This window comes from Saccostrea echinata, unplaced genomic scaffold (assembly GCF_033153115.1).
Source record: "Saccostrea echinata isolate AGI-Se365-2 ecotype Australia unplaced genomic scaffold, CSIRO_AGI_Sech_v1 ptg000027l, whole genome shotgun sequence".
NCBI lineage: Eukaryota > Metazoa > Mollusca > Bivalvia > Ostreida > Ostreidae > Saccostrea > Saccostrea echinata.
The window spans coordinates 2852455-2874102 of record NW_026889776.1 but is presented as its reverse complement, the minus strand read 5'-3'; the positions used below and the strand labels follow the sequence as shown (position 1 = coordinate 2874102).

The window sequence follows — 21648 nt, the reverse complement described above, 5'->3', positions numbered from 1 at the left end:
CGTTTATCGGTGATATTTGAGTGTGTCCAATTTTAGGTAATTGAAATGTGCACACCTGAATATTTTTAAAACCTTCTTATACCAAAGTTTTAAGCAACAATTGGCTGTTCTCAAATCGTTTAAGAGGATTAAGTTTGTATATACGTAATGTTCAGAACTTTGTGCCAGTCCAATTTTATCCGATTGTGTATTGTTAAATGCTATTAGACAGAGTTCAGAGCGCATTGATGTTAATGTAAACATTCACTTTCGAGCTAACTGTTGTGAAAGGCAGATGGATTCCCCGGACAGGGATAACTTCTTTGATAAATTTGTTGACAGAAGAAAGATTTTTGATAAACAAGATTGCATTCAATGCTTTCAACGTTACGACATTGACAGGTGAGTAAAAGTTTTATTTTTGCGATATAAAAATAAAAAATATTGAGTTCTGCTGTAATTTCCTTTGATGTGGGATATGTCTCATTGTCTGCCCACTTCTTTATTCTACTGCAGTTAAGGTGTTAATTAAGTTGGCAGAGAGCTATTTACAGTATCTTACAGAAATATTTATAAAAACACATTTAAATTGGGGTTCCTTATATTGTTTATTACAGAAAAAGACTCGATCAGTTCATTATTATTATTTATCATTTTAGAGGGTTGTGATGTACAAGTTAAATCAATATGATCTGGTAATTTTATTATTATTTTTTTTTTAAATACAATTTTTTGTAACTGTTAATTGTATTTAGCTAATTAATTATCAGAAATGTTATTCAAAGACAGTATATATTGCTCAAATTAAAAAAAAACCAAAAAACTGTCAATTAAAAATAGAGTTAAAAAAAATATTACAGTTTGCAAAATGTTTACTCCAGACAAAATAAATATACATATGTACCTTTTTATATTTATTTTTATAGGATTTTTATTTTCCAATAGCCTACGAAATTAAAAGTTCAACCAAGTGAAAATTTACCATCCGTCAGTAATTTTATTGAAAAGGTATTTGGTGAATTGAATTGTTGTGTCTGACACTTTAGTGAAATAACCTGGTCAGTCATTTTTTGAACTATCAAATAAATCTATCTAGCTCACAGAGTCAGAAGTGAAGACACATTTTCCCAGTCCCTCAGAAAAATGAAGCACCATTTCTAAGGATATAAACATAGTCTAAACTTTTAAGCATTTGAAAATACTTATATACACTTATTATCAAGCATTAGGAATATTATTGTTCACACTTCAGGAAGATGTAAGCTGAATTTTGGGGATATTTTCCATTTGTATCTCCTTTAAAATCTTAAAAAATATCATATACTATGCTAGTTATTATGATAGATAAGGAAGTAAAATTTATTTCATGATTATATTTCCTGCAGATAGACTACATAAATATGGGTATGATAAATTTTCTCATTGCCACATATTTGCCTCCTGTTTATCAAATATTTGAAAAAAAATATGGATATCTTCTTTTTGAGATTTCAGGTTTACTTGATATATAAAATCTGTTTTAAAAGAAGGTTGCACTTGTTATGTCTAACTTAATAGCAATTACTCTGAAGGGGGTCAAAGTCTGTATTTTGTACTGTCATATTATGCAGTTGTGGTAAGATCAATGTTATAAAAACTGAAAACACACAAAAGACTTTTTTTTTGTTGGAGGTGTTGGTTGGGGGTGGGATGTTGAATTGACAGATGTAACCAATAGAGGCAAATGCAGAGTTGACAGAATAGTTACCATGGTATCTGGGTTGGCAATCTTAATTCCATATCTTGTGGAGCTGTGTAATATTATATACAATATAAATTGCTATTTTTTTAGGTCAATTCCATATATTTACATTTACTGTGTTTTTCTACTTAAACAACTATGAAATTGATTTGAATGCCATTTTCGTGTATACACGGAGAAACTCGCGCTAAACTGACGTCACTTTGAGGCTGGCACGCTTCATGAAATATGCCTACGTGACAAGTCTGTGTGATTTACACACCAATAACTCGCACAAAACTTAAAAACATTCCTTAATTAGCTACCCAGAGAGACAAAATGATCTGAGTCTGAAGGCTGTGCTTCAAGGGTTGCTATATCATCTTATTGGCCCTAAGACAACAATATTGTTTATTGACATGATTCAATGATACAAACTTTTTAAAGAAAATTTTACCATCTTTCTTGGTTGTTTACCCAGTTTGAACCCTTGTCAAATGCAGTTAGAGGGGGGCAGAAAAAAATGCAATGCAACATTCACTTGAAAGATTCAATTGCAGGTGAATATGACTTTTTATGACTGCTCGAATGTTGAATTTTAACCAATCAGAGAGTCAGGAATGATTCAATTATGTAATAAACCCACTTTTCAATGATAAATTGAATGTAAATGTACACCAGTTTTAAGTATTTTTCAAGTTTGCAGTTACCAGTATATTTACATAACCTGTATTTGGGGAAATTCTGTGAAAGGTATTAAATACATTTCCTCACAATATCAATGATGTAATTTAGACATTTTTTTTTTCATTACTCATTATAGTTTCTGAAGAACAAAATGTATTTTGAAATTGTTTATGTAAGATATATCATAGAATATCTTTATTAACTAACATGGACATAGGACCCCCCCCCCCCTCTCCAAGAATAAAGAATATAATAATATACTGTTAACAATTGGTATTTGGTATGATACAAGTGTACTACTAAATTCCAGTGTTTTTAAAATCAGGGGATTGCATACAATCTCTGAATGTGCCAATCTGATTAAGGATTAAAGGATTATTAAAGTAAACCTGCCAAGTAAGGAGCTCAGGTGTTGCACTTTATGGGAGCTTAACTGTAGACTGGTTAACCATTTTTTGCCAAAGTAACCTCTAATATTCTGCTCAGTTTTAAGCCTTTTATAAGAGTGGGTTTTATGTTTTGGTATAAATACCAGCAGTAATAACACTTCATTAAAAAAAAAAAGATAAATGATCATACATGGTTATACTTGGTACATGTAGAAATAATTAAAACTGTATAATTTAAAGCAAACATGAATTTTGTAGAAAATCAAATACACTTTTATAGCCAAATACAGAATTATCTTGTTTCCATGCTCTTGATGTCTACAAAATTAAACTAATTAGAGAAAATGAGAGAGAGAGAGAGTCATTTGTCAAACCTGTTCTATTTAAATTTTGTAAATTGGAGTTAATTTTATCAGGGACCTATATACTAACAGGATAGGCAACTCTCGCAAGTCTCGCGATATCTCATAAGTTGCGGGATTTCGTAAGTCAATTTTAATTAAATAAATCTCTTTTGCTATCAGATATTTCAGAATAAAACCTTAATTTATCTATCAATAAATTATTCAAGATTTGTTATTAGCACTGTTTTTACTCCTTATCTTAGAAGTAATTACGTTTTATTTAAAAATCAGTGCGTGCCCCTGATCGGCCGTATTTCCGAGAAATTGCCGATTTTGGTGGTTGTTTACTTAATATCTAAATTATTTTATAATATGTGCTTTAAAATTTATTGAATATCCATTCCGATACACAAAAAGAACAGATTACATTAATCAGAAAACAAGCTTTTTACTGGGAAAAAAACGTAGTTTGAAAAACTTGCAGTGTTGTGTGTGCCGTTTTGGGTAAATAAACATGGCGCTAAAGGAGTTGCCTATCCCTTTGGTATATCTAGGTCCCTGTTTTTATGTGCTTCTTTTAATGTTTATGTCCTTGTCATATAGATCTTTGTATATATGTATTATTTATGACTTGTATACGTAATTAGTCCTTGCATCCATTACTTTTCAAAATAATAACAGATTTTATGAAGAATTTTTAATCTTTACAGAGATGGCTTTCTGAATAAGAAGGAGTTTCACCAGTTACTGAATGATGTGTTCTGTGATGGCTCACAGTCCTACAAGCTCACTGAGGCACAGGAGGGGGAAATTCTTACTCTCCTAGACCAAGACCAGGTTAGTTTTAATTTTAACATTTTTGACAGGAAAACAAACATCGGTAAACCGGTACTCATTTAAAAAGATATATTGTGAATATTAATAAATTTAGTTTGATCCAGTGAGTGCCAAAAAAAAAAAATGATTTCTTACATTGAATGAGTGTTCATGAAACCTGGATGGTAAAGTCATTTATTCCTACTAGCTTGAAATTCTATGATAATTTGTCCTTACTTGTAACCTTCACCCTACATTGTCTAAAAAGAACCCAGATGCTGGTAATTAAAAATATGACTGAAATAAATGTTTCTAAATCAAAAGAAAACACCTTTAAAAGTTACATGTAATTTAATGGTAATGAATAGCACAGGTTGAACTGTCCAGATCTACAGAATGGGATATCTCTTTACAAGTCCTCATTGGACCTCCTGCAGGGAAATTGGTCCAAATATGGAATGCTGTGACGTGTGTGCTCTGAATTAAGCTCGTCTCTGTTGATTTCTTCAGGAAAGTTCCAAAATTGGCACTGCAAATTAGCTCTCATTATCTCTTATCATTTTCTGCAAACATGGAAGAAAATATTTCTGTCATTAATTGGCTTATAAATCAATCTGCCTCTACAAACAAGAGTCATTGTGAGTATGTGTGGAGAACAGAACAAATTTGTCCACCATCTTACAAGAGAGGAAGCCATGATTATGAAATTCTTTGACTGCATGAATACATCACTGATTTCACTTCAGATGAAATTGATTTTATTTTAAAAATATTATGTCTGAAATATAGTTTCTACCTTCTGGAAATTTTAGGATTAATTTTAGAGGTAGCTTGATTGTCGATAATATGAATAATTTATTTTCCTTTTATTTATGATGAAACTTATATTGCTCCCCATTGGTGGAATGGAAATGCCTTTTGATGTTTTGTCATAAATGTGTTGTGATGGTTTGTCAGTTTTGCACTTTTACATGTATGCGAATCATTCATTGGTACAGGTATGTAGTCTGCCACAGTGGGAAATTGATTGCATACGGTATAACGACAGAAATAGTGTAAACATTTGTGATAGTTGCACAGTATATTAATAGAGATATCAAGTAGGTCTTGGAAGTTCCAATCAATACATACCACCTAGAATCACAGGGCAGTTTAATTGTGTTACTGTGTGTGTCCTGAATTGTTTTCTCTTAAAGTCCAGTGTTTATAGAGTGTAATGAATTCTTTTTTTAATTGAATTACTTTTCTGCATAGAGTATTGTTTTGTTAGTGTATAATAATATCTTTGACTTTTACCACAATATTGGATTCCAATTTGTGCCCAAACACATTGAAGAGAGAGATCATTACTATTGCTGTTTAAATGCTAATCAATAATTGTATGTGCATTGTGCAGCCATCCCCTTCAGAGAACTGTGTTACTAATTTTATGATAAAACAACCTGCTGTGCAATTTTTAAGTATAACCACACAACATTTCTCAATTTTTAACAAAAACAGTGAAATATATTACATTAAGTATTCTTTTAAAAATCTAAATGACTGTTCCCTCAGGTCAAGAAACAACTTCTAGCACATTTCCAAGCACATTTCCAAGTATATACAGTCGTGCCTAGTTAATCTGGACACTTGAGTACCAATGCAAATTGTCCAGATAAGTAATCCTGATTACTGAAACATATTTGGTGTATATATATATATATATATACAGCTAAACTTCGAAATCTTGAACACGGATATCTCGAATACCCCGGATATGTCGAAGTAAGGCCGTGGTCCCGACGAAATTTGCTTTATAAATGATTAAAATAAACCCCTCTATGTCGAACACGGTAATGTCGAACACCCCGGTTATCTGGAAGTAAAATTGTGTACCCATTCATTAAAATCACATGCGTTATCTCGAAGTCAAGATTATTTTCCGCTCTGATGATCAAGTCCGTTAGGTAAACTGAATGCTCTATTGATAACACCCGTCTGTCACGCTCGGGTTACCTGTGTTCCTGTGATCAACAAATAATAGCGCGATAATTATACAAAGTGTATGTATGGCTTACCTTGATTTTAATTATGCAAGCCAAAGGTTGTGTGTATTTATAGTCTACTGCATACACATGGATGACACGTTGTTTTGTGGCTTGGGTACGTTTATCTTGATAATCGCTATTTAATGCTGTGTGAAATATGCGCGCATACAGTTTATGGATATGAAAGTGAAAATTATAAAGATCGAAGTAAAACAAAATTCTGTAATTTAATGCAATTAGAATTTATTTTTCCTATATGAGCGTGTAGAATTTAAAATCGTCTATACACACCATCATGTGAGCGTGTGTCGCAGTGAAAACTTGAGCTATAGTGCCCTGTATTTCAGTGTTGTTCTATTGTTAGACAAAAGTGCGTGATTTTTCTTTTGCATTAGATTTTATTATGGTAAAATAATTTCTGTTAACTGATTATACATATATGAACATGGTTTTCTAATAATAGAAAATGTATATTTCATTTTCTTTATTCTGACAGCGACCAGTTTTAAATTTACAATGCATAGACGATATCCGGTTATGTATACATGGGAAACGATGCTAGAGGTTGACTTGTGGCGTTGGTAGAAAGATTATACTTCAGAATCTGTGCATATTATACAAAGTTTTTATTTTGTGAATTATAAAGATGATGTAAAAATCTTTTTATTGCTACGGTAAATACATGTACATGTATATTAAAGAAATCGCATACAGAATTTCAAACAAGAAGGAATTTGACATGTTTTTACTATTAAGTACATGTTCACTGTCTCCTAGCAGTACAGGAACAGCGCGCTAGACCGCTCGGCTATCTAGGCAAGTCAAAAAACTTGCTTTTGATGCCGATGGAATTCTCATGGCGCTGTCCTACACTACACGGTCATTGAGAATGGAAGTGAGATACAGTTATTGGACATGTATAGGGTAAACTGATCGCAAGTCGAACGCCTATCTATATTCACCGACAGTGTTGACAACAGGGTACATTATGCGTGTCATAAACCCAGAGATGTATCGAAATGTGTGCCTAAGGCGTCATTTTAGCGTGTTGTTTACTGTGGCAACTGAATGAAACAATTGTTATTAAAGGAAAAAGCCCGAGATACAAAATAGATCGTAAGTCGAACACATTCGACCATAAGTCGAACGGCTAGATATGAAGTCGAACTTCATTTATTCCGAGTCGCATGAATTACATAATTGTTAATAGGAACTGCTTTTCATGACATTAACATAATATATTATTATTTTTAAAAATAGACAAACTTCTGAAAAGATTTTGTTTGATCTCGTCTTTTTCTTTTATAGATAGATTTTGATTCATACCAAACATTTTGACATGATTTTCATTTAATTTATTTTAATATCAAGGAAGATTGTGAAACGTTGTTGGTAATACGGGAAATAATTTTAAATTAAAGGAGGAAAGTAATACATGTAATGTAGAATTCAGTCAACATTATCAATTTGCAAAATTTTTCATTGATCCTCCACCTTTTCTGTTGATTTTATCTTATTTCTCTCTGTATTCAGTTTTTCCCCAGTTTTATATGCTTTTTCTCTCTTTTTTTCATCCTCCGTTGAACATGTTTGAAGCCCAATTTGAAGTTATGGCAAAAGAGAAAGAAAAAAAAGTTTTGCTTTTTTTTTCTTTTTTTTTTGACATCGATCACTGTTTGTTATCTTCATTTTTTGCACCTAGAAGTCTTTTCTAAGGTAGCATTTCGAGTGCTCTAAGTATTCGTTTCAGGCGAATTTATGTGGTCAGGACTCAATTTATTGTTTGAAGTTTCACAACTTTCTATGATAGGACTAATTTTCTTAAAGTTCGATTACTTTATTCAACGCAAAATAGTTTCAATCTAAACAATCTTGCCATGAAACAAATTCAATTTGACATATTTTAAAATCAGAAGACATAAAACGATTTACAAAATTGCATAAAAATTTGATGTTGAATATTTATTTCTTCAGAAATTTTTAAATCTTTCATGCGGATTTTAAAACCATTCAAATTATCTCTATAAGCTTTCGTTTTTTTTCTTTAATCAAATGTTAATCCTCTGTTACGGCCCCTATTTTCCTGAGATCTCAAAAAATCTTCTTCTTTTTTCTGGAACTGGCGCAAACATACTTGCAGCATCGTTGTTTTTTTTTAAGGGGGGGGGGGGGGAGCGAAAAAAGATTCAAGACAACGTACCTGAAAAAGATGAAGATAGGGAACGGAATCGATCTCAAGAAAATCTACAGACAATACAAATCTGTGAAAAGGATACAAAACACGAACCCCCGGAAATTCCAGAGGTGGGATCAGGTGCCTAGGAGAAGTAAGTTGACCAGTCACACCCGCCATCAGTCTTCGAAATAACCCGGGATCGAGTCCGATGCCCGGGACCTGGTAAAATTGCGGGCGGGCATGTAAAAAATGAAGATTCACATGTCCGCTGGGCATGTGTAATGTTTTCTCCATTATAGACTGACTTATATGTAAAAATATTTTACACAGTGGATTGCAATCTATACTTTCGTTTCTGATATTAAAGTATGTACGGTATTTTATTCCATGACAACTCCTTTTCCCTTTTTGTTTCTAATTGGCATTTCTTGATTTTTTGTGTGTGAAAATTTGAATATTAGTTTAGTAAAATACCCGGTAAATAAAATCAAAAGAAATTACATTTACGTCAGAAGTTATCGTTACCCCCCCCCCCTTTTTCAACGTTCAATTGTTCAATACTCGTTTATTAAATTCAGATTTCTTCAAAAATAGCAATGATTACCACATTTTGGTAGATTTATTATTCATTGTAGATTCACTGACCTTTTTTAACAGCCCTGTTTATACATGTATTTAATGTACCAAATAAATATGCCGTCAGTAGTCAAGTAAATAGGTGAAATTTATTTTTTATTACCTAATGTAACAATATCATTAAAACACACAAGTATATATACTAAATAAGTTGACCAAAGAAGTGCATACACATTTTGAAATCAATTTCACAGGTGTCATATGCAAAGAAGCGTAACTAACTAATCCCTGTCGTCTTTCTACTGTTGTTGAAATGCACGAGATAATCATGCCACATTGTGTACACACTGTGTACACAAACTGTAATTACACTGTAGGATTTTCACATGGAATCCAAATTCAGTATGTTAAAAACTGCATGCAGGTTTTTCCTTAATGATAAACTACTACATTTCAAAATTTTCGGTAATGCATTACAGCAATAAAAAGTATATGTTCTTGACCACCCGAAAGAATATTTTTCACTCTTGGAAATTTTTGGTTGTTGGTCCATTCTTGTATAAACAATGGTTCATACACTGTAAAGACAGCATTTTTTTTAATTTCATGAAGTTAAATTTTGAGTAAGGCATGTAAACTTGGTAAAAGTAGTAGAAGAGATGCCCGACGGGCATGCGTTGAAAAAAAAAATTGTTGTGAAGACTGCGCCATGAGCCAGCAAAAACCAAGAAGTAATTATCCAATCTCGAAAATTTTATGCGGTTGGGGGGGGGGGGTTCCAACTGTTTCAACAATAAGCTTTTTGGCTACATAAAACGGGGCGATTTTACCATGCTGCAAAAAATTAGGAGAGGGGTTGCAGCTAGACTTTTCAATGAACATTTTCAAACTAAATTGACAGTAAAATATCATGTTCGAAAATATACTTCGTGCTTGCGGAGCATCAGATCTTCTTAATTAAATATTCATCTTTGTTTTTCTTTTCACAGTCTTGGTAAATGGATAAAGCATTAAGAACCCACCAGTAACATGTATTGGGCTCTGGAGAGCACTGAAAACATTGGCAGGTGCAGACCCAGGTTTTTTTTTTTCCAGAGAGAGGGGAGGGGGGACTACATTAAAAAAAATCCAACTCACAAATTTGTTGATAAAAAGAAAAGAAAACTCCTTTCCCCAGCATGAGGATTTTTGCACAAAGTTTAAAACTTGATTTTAGACGTAATTGCCAAAATAGATAGCCTACATCTAAATTTGCTATATTACAACTAGATGTTTACAGTTAAAATGATCAAGTAAATTGTGGTCTGAATCATGGAATAATTAAAGTACTGGTGGCACAGGTTTGTTTGTTTGTTCGTTTGTTTGTTTTTGTTTGTTTGTGTTTGTTTGTTTGTTTTTTTGTTTGTTTTTGTTTTTTTTTAATGGAAAGAGTTGATTCATTTTCTTCTATAATAATGTAATTTTTATAAATCTTATAAAGCTTTTATTCTCTCTTGTGTAAATTGCGGTATTTTATCGTTGTATCTAGTGTCGAACACTGATCGACTTGCGATTTTTTTTCGGTGTTCGACTCCATATCTTTTTTCGATATTAATTCAATGAGCTTTGTTAATTATTTTGCGAATTATGTATCCAAAACCATATAAAAACAGCTTTTAAAAATATTGATTGGTATAAATCTGTCTTTTAAAGTATTGATTAGCTTATTTGGTAAATGTTTGGAGTTTTGAAACAACATGGATAATTCATTTACGACAGAAAATTTGGAGAAATCACCTTCAAATTTCCCGGCACCTAGAACTACTGACAGAAGAGTTCAACTTAGAAAAGATAACTCTAATTAATTAAATGGATAAAAAAGAAGACAGATAATCAAGAGTTGCCTACCATTTATTGTTTATCAAAAGGTGTAGGTGAGGTTTAAAATGCGTTCGACTCGCGGTCATGTTCGACTTTCGATCAGTTTACCCTATATATATTTATAAATGTTCCCCACAAAGTTCGTCCAGAAGTTTAAGTGTCCAGATCATTGGTTTCCAGATTAATGAGGCTTCACTGTGATTGTGTAATTGTTGATATTTTATTGTGGTATTTAGCAGACTTAAATGAAAAGGCCATCTTTTCACATTTTTGGTGAAGGCACTACATTATAATTCATAATTCTATGTCATCATTCATCTTCTCATTTATCCAACAGACATTGTATATGCTCTGTATAGACTAGGATAATCAGATAATGAAAGTACTTTTGTACGCAGGCAGTGACTTCTGTTGGTTGTCATGGATTGTGGATCATTTATCTGACTTACTTCTCAAGTCTTTGTCAAGTCTCATTGATCTGGATTTACCCAAATTTATACCAAGAATTTATAAGATTTATTAATTAATGTGCACTTATAAAATTGGTTCAAATATTCACTCATTCATTGAACTTTAATATGTTAATCTTTGATACAAGAATACATGGGGAAAAAAGTTCAATGGTATTTATAAGTGCATGGTTAGAGTACATTCATTATTTAGTAATTATTACCAGCTAATCTCAAATTTACATACATTGGATGCTATAAATGGAGAAATAAGAACATGTACAGTAAAACACCAATATTTATATTTGCCAATGTCTTTCCTTATAGTTATATGACAATACAATTAAACTGACATTCAGTTTTCAAAGACATGAAGTTGCTCAAATTTCTTGCTTATGGAAAGCAAACCGCATGAGACATTTAGAAATCTAGACTGTGACATCACATGGTGTCGTACCTGTATATTATGTTGCATTTCCATAACAAAGTCAGTCAAAGTGCCTTTTTTTGTAACTCGAAGAATAGAATAAAAATATAAATGTAAGAAACAAAATATCATTTGTTAGAGTTTCATATGGATATGACATGAAGTTGGTATGTGATCAAATCTACAATATTGCTCTTTGGGCATTATAGGATTTGATCATGTTACCAACTTCATGTCATATCCCAATGAAACTCTAAAAATGTTATCTCTTAATCTAAACAAAGTCACAGGGAATTTTGCTTCCTTATAACCAAGCTTCTTTATATCTGTATAAGGAACGTAGTGCAAAGTCTTCTACAGAATTCATTAAGATATCTTTATAACCAAGATTTTCTTATTAGTGAGTTCTTTATACCTGAGCTTTACTGTATAACAAATCCAGCTTCTGAGGACCCTTATTATAAGTTCCTTATTAGCAAGGAAGTACATGTATGTAGGTTTTTCCATGGTTATAAGTTCGTTTATTAGGACGTCGACTATTCATGAGAATTTTGAGAGTTTACATAAGTAGTTGTACATGTATTGCCTTAAAGACTAATGTAAATATAGAAACTAAGCATGGAAGACATTGACTTATCAGATTAGAAGCAAGCACATTCTATGAGTAGACTTTCCCAATGGGAAAGAATTTAAATGGAGAAATTAAGAATAAGGCTTTGTTATGATTAAGGATTTCTCGTGACTATTTTTTTTCTCCACAAAGTACTGCACATGTACATAAATTGATGTGTTCAAAATTTAGTGCAATCACTAGGTATTGAGTGGTTGACGTAATCATGAATTAGTGTTACACATATCCGTGCCATGTATTGTATTTGTTTATGATTTATTAACGTAATTCATGAATTAGTGCATTGCTGTCCTAGCCAAAGCCGCTAAAATATAAAGCCTGCTTATTTTAGTACACATACAGTATATAAGGAATAATGTGTATTGCGCTTTCTTAAATTATATATTTATCTAAATAATGAATTTTTATGTACTTTGATGAAAACAGTAGGAAGGCTTTTCATATGTAATGCATGTCCCACAGGTTTTGGCTTTTAAGCTAGAATTCCTTACATAAACTAAGTTCTGTAATAAGATTCTTTAACTGAACTTCACCTGGTGCATTTGAGTAATTATTTGATGAGGATTGTGCTTTGCTTTATTTGAAAAATATTTTCACCCAATTACAGGATGGAAAAATCAGTAAAGCTGAGTTTCTTGGAAACTGCTACTACTGGCTAAAACAGGTAAGTATCAGTATGATATTTGTATCTGGCATGAAAGTCTTTTAAATGAAAAAATTCTATTTGCTAAGGAGGTTACATGTATTTCAGATTTTTGTACTACAGAGTTCGAGGTAAGGAAATATCTGTCATTGTCCAATATTAATGATTCTGGTGTCTGTTTTCCATAGATTTTACAGCCCAGCTCTGCTCTGATTGTGGTTGATGTACAGAATGATTTCCTGGATGGAAACCTCGCACTTCGTAACTGTCCCGCAGGTCAGGATGGGTTAGGGGTCATTCCTGCCATTAACTCTCTCCTTGAGACAGTGAACTTTGACCTTGTAGTGTATACCAGAGATTGGCACCCTGCAGACCACATATCATTTGCAGAAAACAAGCACATTAGACCTTTCCATTCTTCAAGCCAAGTAAGTTAGGAACTTTAATATAGGTAAATTTGGAGGTGTTAATGATGGACAATCAAATTGTCTGCATAGCATTTAATTATTTTCAATTTGTATGTAAATGTTTGGACATATTTTGGACATGATATACTGGTAACAGACATGTTTAACTACAAAGTTATGTCAAGCATCTGTGAAAATCATTTTTATCTGCATGCCAACTGTGTGGCTTATGATGAAATAAATTTAATAGTCAAATAGGTACTGGCTCCCCAGAGATAGAGCATTTTCTGCTGATAAGCTAATGCTGCTAATCTAAGTCCCATCATAGAAGAATAAGTATTTTGAATTTATGGTAGAAGTTTCATGATTATGTCACAGGGAGAGTGAGAGAATCCCAAACAGATGAATATTTTGTAGTACTGTTTTTCTCACCTCTTAGCCAAATTTAAGCCTCAAATGAGCCATTATGATGGAATATAAAAAGAAAGCAAAACAAAAAAAAACAAAAAACAAAAAAAAAAAACATTCAACTGGATTCAACCAATATTGCCACAAAATGTCCAATTATATGGATATATCCTGGAATATTCATAATTGCTGACTTGGCATATATTTTAGGCTTCAAAGACTTGGAAGAAAGACACTGTATTTAGCTCATTCATTCCTAGCCTAACACAAGTGACTTACAGTTAAACTTCTTATATATTGATGCTTTTGTTTATGCAGTGTTTCAAAAATGTCTTGTTTTGAGTGGGGCCTCTTTTTTTTGGTGGGTGGGGGTGGGGGGGGGGGGGGATTAGTATGTTTTGCTTGGAAAGCTCTAGTTCTTACAACTAGCAACTTTACAAGCAGTTAAATTGACATGCAAACATTATTACTGGTACATATCTGTACTTCAAAATTGCTGAAATCAAGACCTTAAGCTTAGATTACAAATTCATTCTAGTTTGGACTTCACTCATCGACATGTTTATACTCTAGTCAAACTGAATTATAAGACTTAGACATATGCTTTAAATTTTGCATAGGAGCCAATGTTAGCATAGGGAAATATAGGTAAAGGTCATGAATTTTAGTCTACAAAGTTTCTATCATCAAGAGTTTATATTATTGTACGGTAACTTGGTCTGAGGAGCTGTATCATGTTGACATGTATGGATCATTAGAGCAAAGGGAATCGAAATGTCTCATTTGATCTGATGATCAGCTGCCTAGATGTGATATGGCTCTTCAGATCAAGCTACAGCTACAGTTGTAATGATAGATTATATTATATACCGCTCAATTATTAGCTTTTATATGATAAAAGAACACTTTGGGATCAATTATTGAATTTTTATCAGTTAAACAAACACTTTATTGAGGAACTTTTCTACAACATCATGTGTACTGAGTATTATGTCATCAGTTTCACAGAGGGTTGATATGCATTCAATAAACCTTAGTGTGGTACGTGACCTGGAAAGTGGGATCACACCGTCCCACCATGATTGCTTGAAATCAACAGTAAAATTGAGTGATACACAGTTGGGTATATACGGAAGTTGGTATGTGCAAGATAGAAAAATATTTTATCTGGCAGCCGCCTCATGAATAACTGGCAGCCGCCAGATAATTAAATGGCAGTTGGCAAAAACTTATCCCGCTGCCACATAGATAACTGGTGACCAGCATATAATTTCTGTCGGCTGCCAGAAACTTATCTGGCAGCCACCTGAAAATTATATGGTGGGCGCCAAATAATTATTTGGCAGACACAAGAAATTATATGGCAGCTGCCGGATAGTTATCTGGTAGCCACCAGTTATTTTTGTGGCGGCCATAATAGATCTATTTATTTGGTGGCCACCAGAATAATTATTTGGCAGCTGCCAGTTAAGTTTATTGGGGGCTACCAGTCATTTATGTGGTGGTTGGCAGAAACTTATCTGATGGCTGCCAGATAAAAATTTTTTTCTACCTGGCATCTTATAGGTATATTATAAAGGATTATGTAAGGTTCAGTGTTTGTTGGCAACACCAGAAAATACAGAGTATTGGCGAAAATGTTCTACAAAGGGTAAAATCCACATTCATTAAAGAGTGTGTCCCATGTGAGCTCTTTGCTCCACACACATCTTGTGTTCTATATTTATAGGCAATACAACTAAATTATTTGAAAGTTTTTCATTGAACTATAATATGTTTTCAGATTTCTCAGAAAGAAGCCAAGGTTCATGACACAGTGATATTTGAGGGATCCTCCATTACTGAGCAGAAACTATGGCCCACTCATTGTGTTCAGGGAAGCTGGGGAGCTGAACTGCACACAGATCTCAAGGTTTATAAAATATAAGGAAATTTTAATGACTGATTTGTCAGCTAAAATTGATATTTAAAACATGGCTCACTTCACAAATATATGACAAGGTTTATATTTAGATGCTATTTCTGTGGAGAAAAATTACAGTCAAATCTGTTTTAATGACCACCTGTATATAGCCTCCTCCTGAGAATTTTTTTTTTATTTTTAATTATATTTTACCTGCATTCAGTGGCTTCCTGTCTAATGCTACAAGCAATCATCATTTTCCATCCTAAATGTAGTTTAAGATCCTGAATTAGCAAGTTTTGGCTCCACTTTCATAAATAGAAGTAATAAATTGCTTAGTATTATCCTTCCCCCCACTTGGAGGAAGAAGTATGCAAACACTTACTCGTTAATATGATATTTCACAGCGATTAAAGAATTTCTTTTGGCAAGTCACTTAATACAGGTTTGACTGTATCAGGTTGCCACAATTTTCTATTGCAATGATGTTGCTGCAGACTGAATTGCTCTTTGATGGTGTAAAGGAGATGTTTTTATAGCTTGAAAATATTGGAGAATGAGATAAAATGTTCTCTATTAATTAGAATAGTGAATTCTTGAAAATTCAGTTGTGTGTTAGTATATATAATATCTCAGATAACTTTTAAGTGGTATATCATTCATAAAGTGGAAATTTGAGCATGCATATGTTTTGTTTTCTATTGTATGATAATGATGATTGTAAACTGTATTGCGGTAATTCTTCACAGGTCCCAGATGACAGCATCTTTGTGGATAAAGGGAAGAATCCTGATGTGGACAGCTACTCAGCATTCTGGGATAACAACAAACAATCACAGACAGAACTGGTCCAGATCTTATCTAAACGTAACATTACTGATGTCTATGTCTGCGGAGTGGCCTATGATGTCTGTGTAGGTAGGTAAACTGATGTCTTTCTCTGTGGTGTGGTAGGTATATATACTGATGTCTATGTCTGCAAAGTGGCCTATGATATCTGTGTAGATACTGATATCTATGGCAATGATGTTTGTGTAGGTCTGTAAACTGATGTCTATGTGTGTGTTTTGGCGTATGATGTCTATGTCTGTAGGCAGGGGCTGACAAATCCCATTGCATGACGGCCAGGGCTAGTGAATTTTAGGAGAGAGCAAATGAAATTTTATCAACCACTTGCCCGTGGACAAGTGACTTAAAAAAATAAAATAAATATTTTAGTCATAGATTTAATTTTGGGCACAATGGATTGCATGTTCTACTCAGTATTTTTTTCTGTATTATATATTCTATACTGTATTAATATATTAATACAGTATTAGTTTATGGTTGGGCAAGCAAAAATTCAGGTAGGGCAAGTGAATTTTCACCATACAATTGCCCTTGGACAAGTGCCTAAAAAAATCTATTTGTCAGCCCTAGCTGTGTGGGGGTGGCCTTTGATGTCTGTGTAGGTAGTTATGCTGAAATCTATGTCTTTGGTGTGACCTATGATATCTGCTTACCGGTAGGTAGGTATAAGATGCTGATGTCTCTGTCTGTAGTGTGGCCTATGATGTCTGTGTAAGTGGGTAATCTAATGTCTATATCTGTTGAGTGACCTTTGATGTCTGTGTAGGAAGGTATACTGAAGTCTATGTCTGTGGGGGTGACCTTTGCCAGGCTGTAACTAGGCTCAAATTTTTAGTGAGGCAAGAGATCTAGGAGGCACCCGAGTCCCAAGCAGATCCAGATTATTCTCGAAGGGAGGGGAACGTTCCCTAAACCTGGGTTTTTTTAACGAATTAAAGACTTGATCTTTGAAAGTTTCACGTTTTGAATTTTTTATTACATGCATTCTAAAGTATAATGAAGCACCTGATGAAATGGTCAATTTACAGAAATTAAAACATAAGTTGAAAGTATAAATTTAGTATAGAGACACACATAATTAATTAAAGTTAAAAGTAAAAATTTTTAATTCTTCAGAAAAATCTAAAATTTTATTGAGGCATTTGCCTCACTTGCCTCAATGGTAGTTACGACCTTGCTTTGATATCTGTGTAATAGTTATACTGAAGTCTATGTCTGTGGGGGTGACCTGTGATGTTTGTGTAGGTAGGTATAAGATGCTCTCTGTCTGTGTGTGTGTGTGTGTGGGGGGGGGGGGGCTTGTGATATCTGTGTAAGTAGATAAACTGATGTCTATATATGTTGGGTGACCTTTGATACCTGTGTAGGTAGTTAAACTGATGTCTATGTCTGTGGGGGTGACCTTTGATGTCTGTGTAGGTAGTTATACTGACTTCTATGTCTGTGGGGGTGATCTTTGATGTTTGTGAAGGTAGTTTACTGAAAATGACTATTGCTCATCGAAATGATTGAACCAAAGGCATTTTATAGATTTATGTAAATATTTTCAAGTAGAAGTTGCATGGTACATTTCAATAAAGAAAACTTCTGTTTTGGATTAAGTGTTCCTTTAGATTCTGTAAACTTTTGGACATTCATTTCTCTTATTTTGAAAAATAGAACAACACCTTAATTTTATCCTACAACCAATGATTTTGTTATGTAAAACAACAACATATATTCTAAAAAAAGAAATTCTTGATAACAGGTTCTGTGAATTCGGATTGTAAAAGGTGTGTTGGGACAGTTTGAGACATATATTGCTTCAGCAAAATACTCTCGGACATTATGTGGAAAGAGACTTTGTCTCCTTTATACATGACATTTTTTAAGGTAATCTTTTATATATATGTTTATTGGGGGTGTCTTTTGTTCAGGTTTTACAGGGTTAGATGCAGTGGACCATGGATTTAGGGTGATTGCTCTGGATGATGCTTGTCGTGGTGTGGATGTGCAGCACATAGAAGACATGAAGAAATCACTCCAAGACAAAGGAGCCATTATTATAAATACCTGCAAGGTAGGCCATTATTATAAATACCTGTAAGGTAGGCCATTATTATTAATACCATTAACTTAAGGTAAGTCATTATTATGAATACTTGCAGTGCCCATCTTCAAGGTAACAACAAAAATTCAAATGTAAAATATACCTTAGTAAAAGCAAATTTAAAAAAAATGACAAGATGGATTTTCATGACCCTGGAAATGCAACTTAAATGCTTGATAAAACTGTCAGCAGTACATTATAACTGTTCCAAAAGGCACTGTGATACTAACATTTCTGAGATCAGGACACACTGTCTTGGGCTGATTTTACATTCTTAGGTCACCTGAGTCACTCAGGGGTCTATATTGATTACCAGTATAAAGTGAAAGTGCTTTATTTCTCAAATTGAAATTTTCTTCTCTGCCTATTTTTATTAACCAGACATACAAAGTGCATGGTTATGATCAGCAAAACTGCCTCTTCCAAAATTGTGAATATCTTGACCCTGGGTAAGGGGCTCTGGTATTAGGGTAGGGCTATATTGAATCTATAGTTAAAATGGATTGTTCCTTTAAAAATCTTCTTCTCTGCTCCTGGGCATGTAGGAGACAAAGTATATAAAGTTGTAATAAGCAAGGGTGTTTTTACCAGATTTTGTTGTTGTTTTTTTTATTGAAGTTATTCCCTATGCTATTCGCCTATATGATAGTTAATCACTGTACTAAATAATGTAACTTAAAAGGTCTATTGAAAAACAAAATTTATAATATTTAATACAAAAAGTACATTCATAGTTTTTAATGGTCAGGTAGGATTTTAAATAATAGATAAATGAAAATGGGACAAAAATATTGTATCTTTGTACATTAAATAATCTTCAAACAATAAGAGAGGCCAATGTGAGGGGGAATGAAATGTGTTAACTAATAGTGCTCTAGACCTATTTTGTTTAGTCCGCATGAAGATAGTGACAAATTTGGAGGGGAGGGATACAGAAGTACTAGATTAATATTTTGCTGACCCCTGATAATCCTATTTTTCTTGCTTTTAGGCAACATAGCTTCATTTATCAGCTTATTTTGTTTTAGTCTATGGATTGTTACATTACACACAGGTGACCGTTAAGGTCCTTGGGCCTTTTTTTTCTTATCTATTTGTACACAACTTTAATCTTGGACATACTTTTGTAAAATATCAGATAGAGAATACATGAGATTGCATTTATGGCCAATATAAAGCTTTACACAGGTTTAAAGTCAAAGGATCTTGTACATGTATCACTTGTTCTCTTGTAAGACGTCAAAATCTCCACTATACTTTGTTTTAGTACAATTAAATTATACTCTTTGAAAATTAATTTTTTCTTTCTTTTTTTTTGTCTTTCAAGGTGAAGGACATTGTAGAGGGATCTGACCGTCCTCCAAAGCTTGGGCTCCAGACTGCACGAAATGTGGCCCTGGCACGAACATTAGTTAATAACAATAAGGTTCTCCCAACGTAATTATCTCCCTTTCAGTTCATGTCTTCTGTTAAGAGTCTGTGTTGTTAGTAACATTCATCCTGAGCCTTGTGTACAAGTGCAATGTTGACTTTTGTCTGTGTCACTTTCTTTGTGGATCATTAATGTTTGTTTTTCTTTTGGTATTTCAGAATGTTTTGATTGCATACAGTTCAAATTAAAATAGTTGCTAATTTACTTTAGGAAGTTGGAAGTTTAAGAGATGCTAGTGAATGATGTTTCTAGTCATAAACTTTCATAATCTCTTTTAAATGAGGTTTTATTTCTGTTCATGGATATAAAGGTTTTTATAGTTACATATACCTTAATTATTTTAAAAGTCCAGCTAACATTTTTTGGTTAGTGAATTTTTGTTTATTAATTTGTACACACACACCCATATATATTACAATCTTATACTTAATAAGCATGATGGCATGTCAATTTATATTTTTAAAAATGATATATTGCCTAATTGTATTTTAAATTTTTTTTCTGACACAGCCACACTGTATTTATTTTTAAAGGGTTACATGTTCAGAGAAGTAAATGAAAGGATGATGTTAATAAATGTCAGGAAAATAGATATACCATATAACAAGGTATTTTAGTGACATTCAAATTTAGTGATTTTATCCTAAAATTGGGCATTTATTATTAGTCCCCTACCGGTGAAACTGGAGGGGACTATAGGTTTTTATCATGGTGAATAAGAATTTTTAACAATTTACAAGATAAATTTATTTATTATCTCGGACAATATTTATGAATGAATTATTAGCTAGATTTATTTTTACCATTGCCAAGACCATTTCTAATTATGCCAAAATTTGATGATCATGAATAGTTCCTGTTATATGGTATCATATCCTTTGATATTTATTAGATTACTAGTATTCACCCACCTCAGTTATTCTAGATCTGATTTCACTTGTTTCATATCAGTTTTTTTTAATCCTCTGAATTTTGTTTTTTTATTAGATTAATACAACCTCCTCTTATATTAGGATTCACATTAACTAAATATAATTGATCTGATAGTAAGAATACTCAAGGTATTGTGAGTGATTTCATACTTTATGTTTCATTGTTTATATATTATACATATGTACATAGTCAATATGGGTATTGAATTCTTGTAAACATAATTTCAGTGCATTTTCACAACAGTTTTGGTATTATATTGCACGGATCACTACAGTTTTGGTATTATATTGCACAGATCACTACCAGAAGGTGCATTTCGCACCTGCTTCACATTCGCTCTTGTTATTGACTCCAAAGTACAGATAATGCAGAGAAATGTTGAATATTTACATGAAATTGTATAAGACAATGGAATAGGCATGTAATTCAAGTGGTGAACAGTTATATGTAGATTATTGCTGTTTTTCTTGAAAGTTTGCATACTAGTATGAGATTTTTAATCCATACCAGCTTATATTGTAAAGCTGCATTAATTACCCTGGAAATTAAAGTACAGTGAACTAAAAAAACTTACAAAATTTAATGCTTACTACATATAGTCAGTAATTTTATTACCTCAAACTGAAAATGTGAGTTCCTTTAGTATTCCTGATATACATGTATAAATACTATATGAAAAACTCATGTATAATTTTATTTTTTGAAAATAAAATTTTTTGTTATTTTTAAAGTATTGTATATTGCATTTAGCACAGGTGTAGCCACATTTTCAGTGTACTTAGTGAACGGTTCACATTGTTGTTTGTCTCTGACAAACTGTGATGAAGGTATACATATTTTATTTTTTAAAAATCAAATTGATTTGTGATTTACATATACAGATACATTATGTAAATGTATTTT

The 21648-nt window shown here is 32.8% G+C and overlaps 1 protein-coding gene across 1 annotated transcript; it reads left to right on the top strand.

Moving 5' to 3' along the window:
- Positions 1-212: 212 nt before the first annotated feature.
- LOC133193306 (nicotinamidase-like) lies at positions 213-20844 on the top strand. Its single transcript, XM_061329255.1, has 8 exons — positions 213-381; positions 3830-3956; positions 12689-12745; positions 12913-13152; positions 15323-15451; positions 16192-16360; positions 18208-18350; positions 19708-20844. Exons 1-8 carry the CDS (start codon positions 275-277, stop codon positions 19819-19821), a joined length of 1086 nt encoding a protein of 361 aa, XP_061185239.1. The 5' UTR covers positions 213-274; the 3' UTR covers positions 19822-20844.
- Positions 20845-21648: the final 804 nt, after the last annotated feature.

Bases quoted from the DNA above. Each gene is read 5' to 3' on its own strand.
- LOC133193306 (XM_061329255.1), top strand. From the start codon at position 275: ATGGATTCCCCGGACAGGGATAACTTCTTTGATAAATTTGTTGACAGA. The intron at 382-3,829 runs GTGAGTAAAAGT...TAATCTTTACAG, and splicing joins CAACGTTACGACATTGACAG to AGATGGCTTTCTGAATAAGA. The intron at 3,957-12,688 runs GTTAGTTTTAAT...ACCCAATTACAG, and splicing joins CTCTCCTAGACCAAGACCAG to GATGGAAAAATCAGTAAAGC.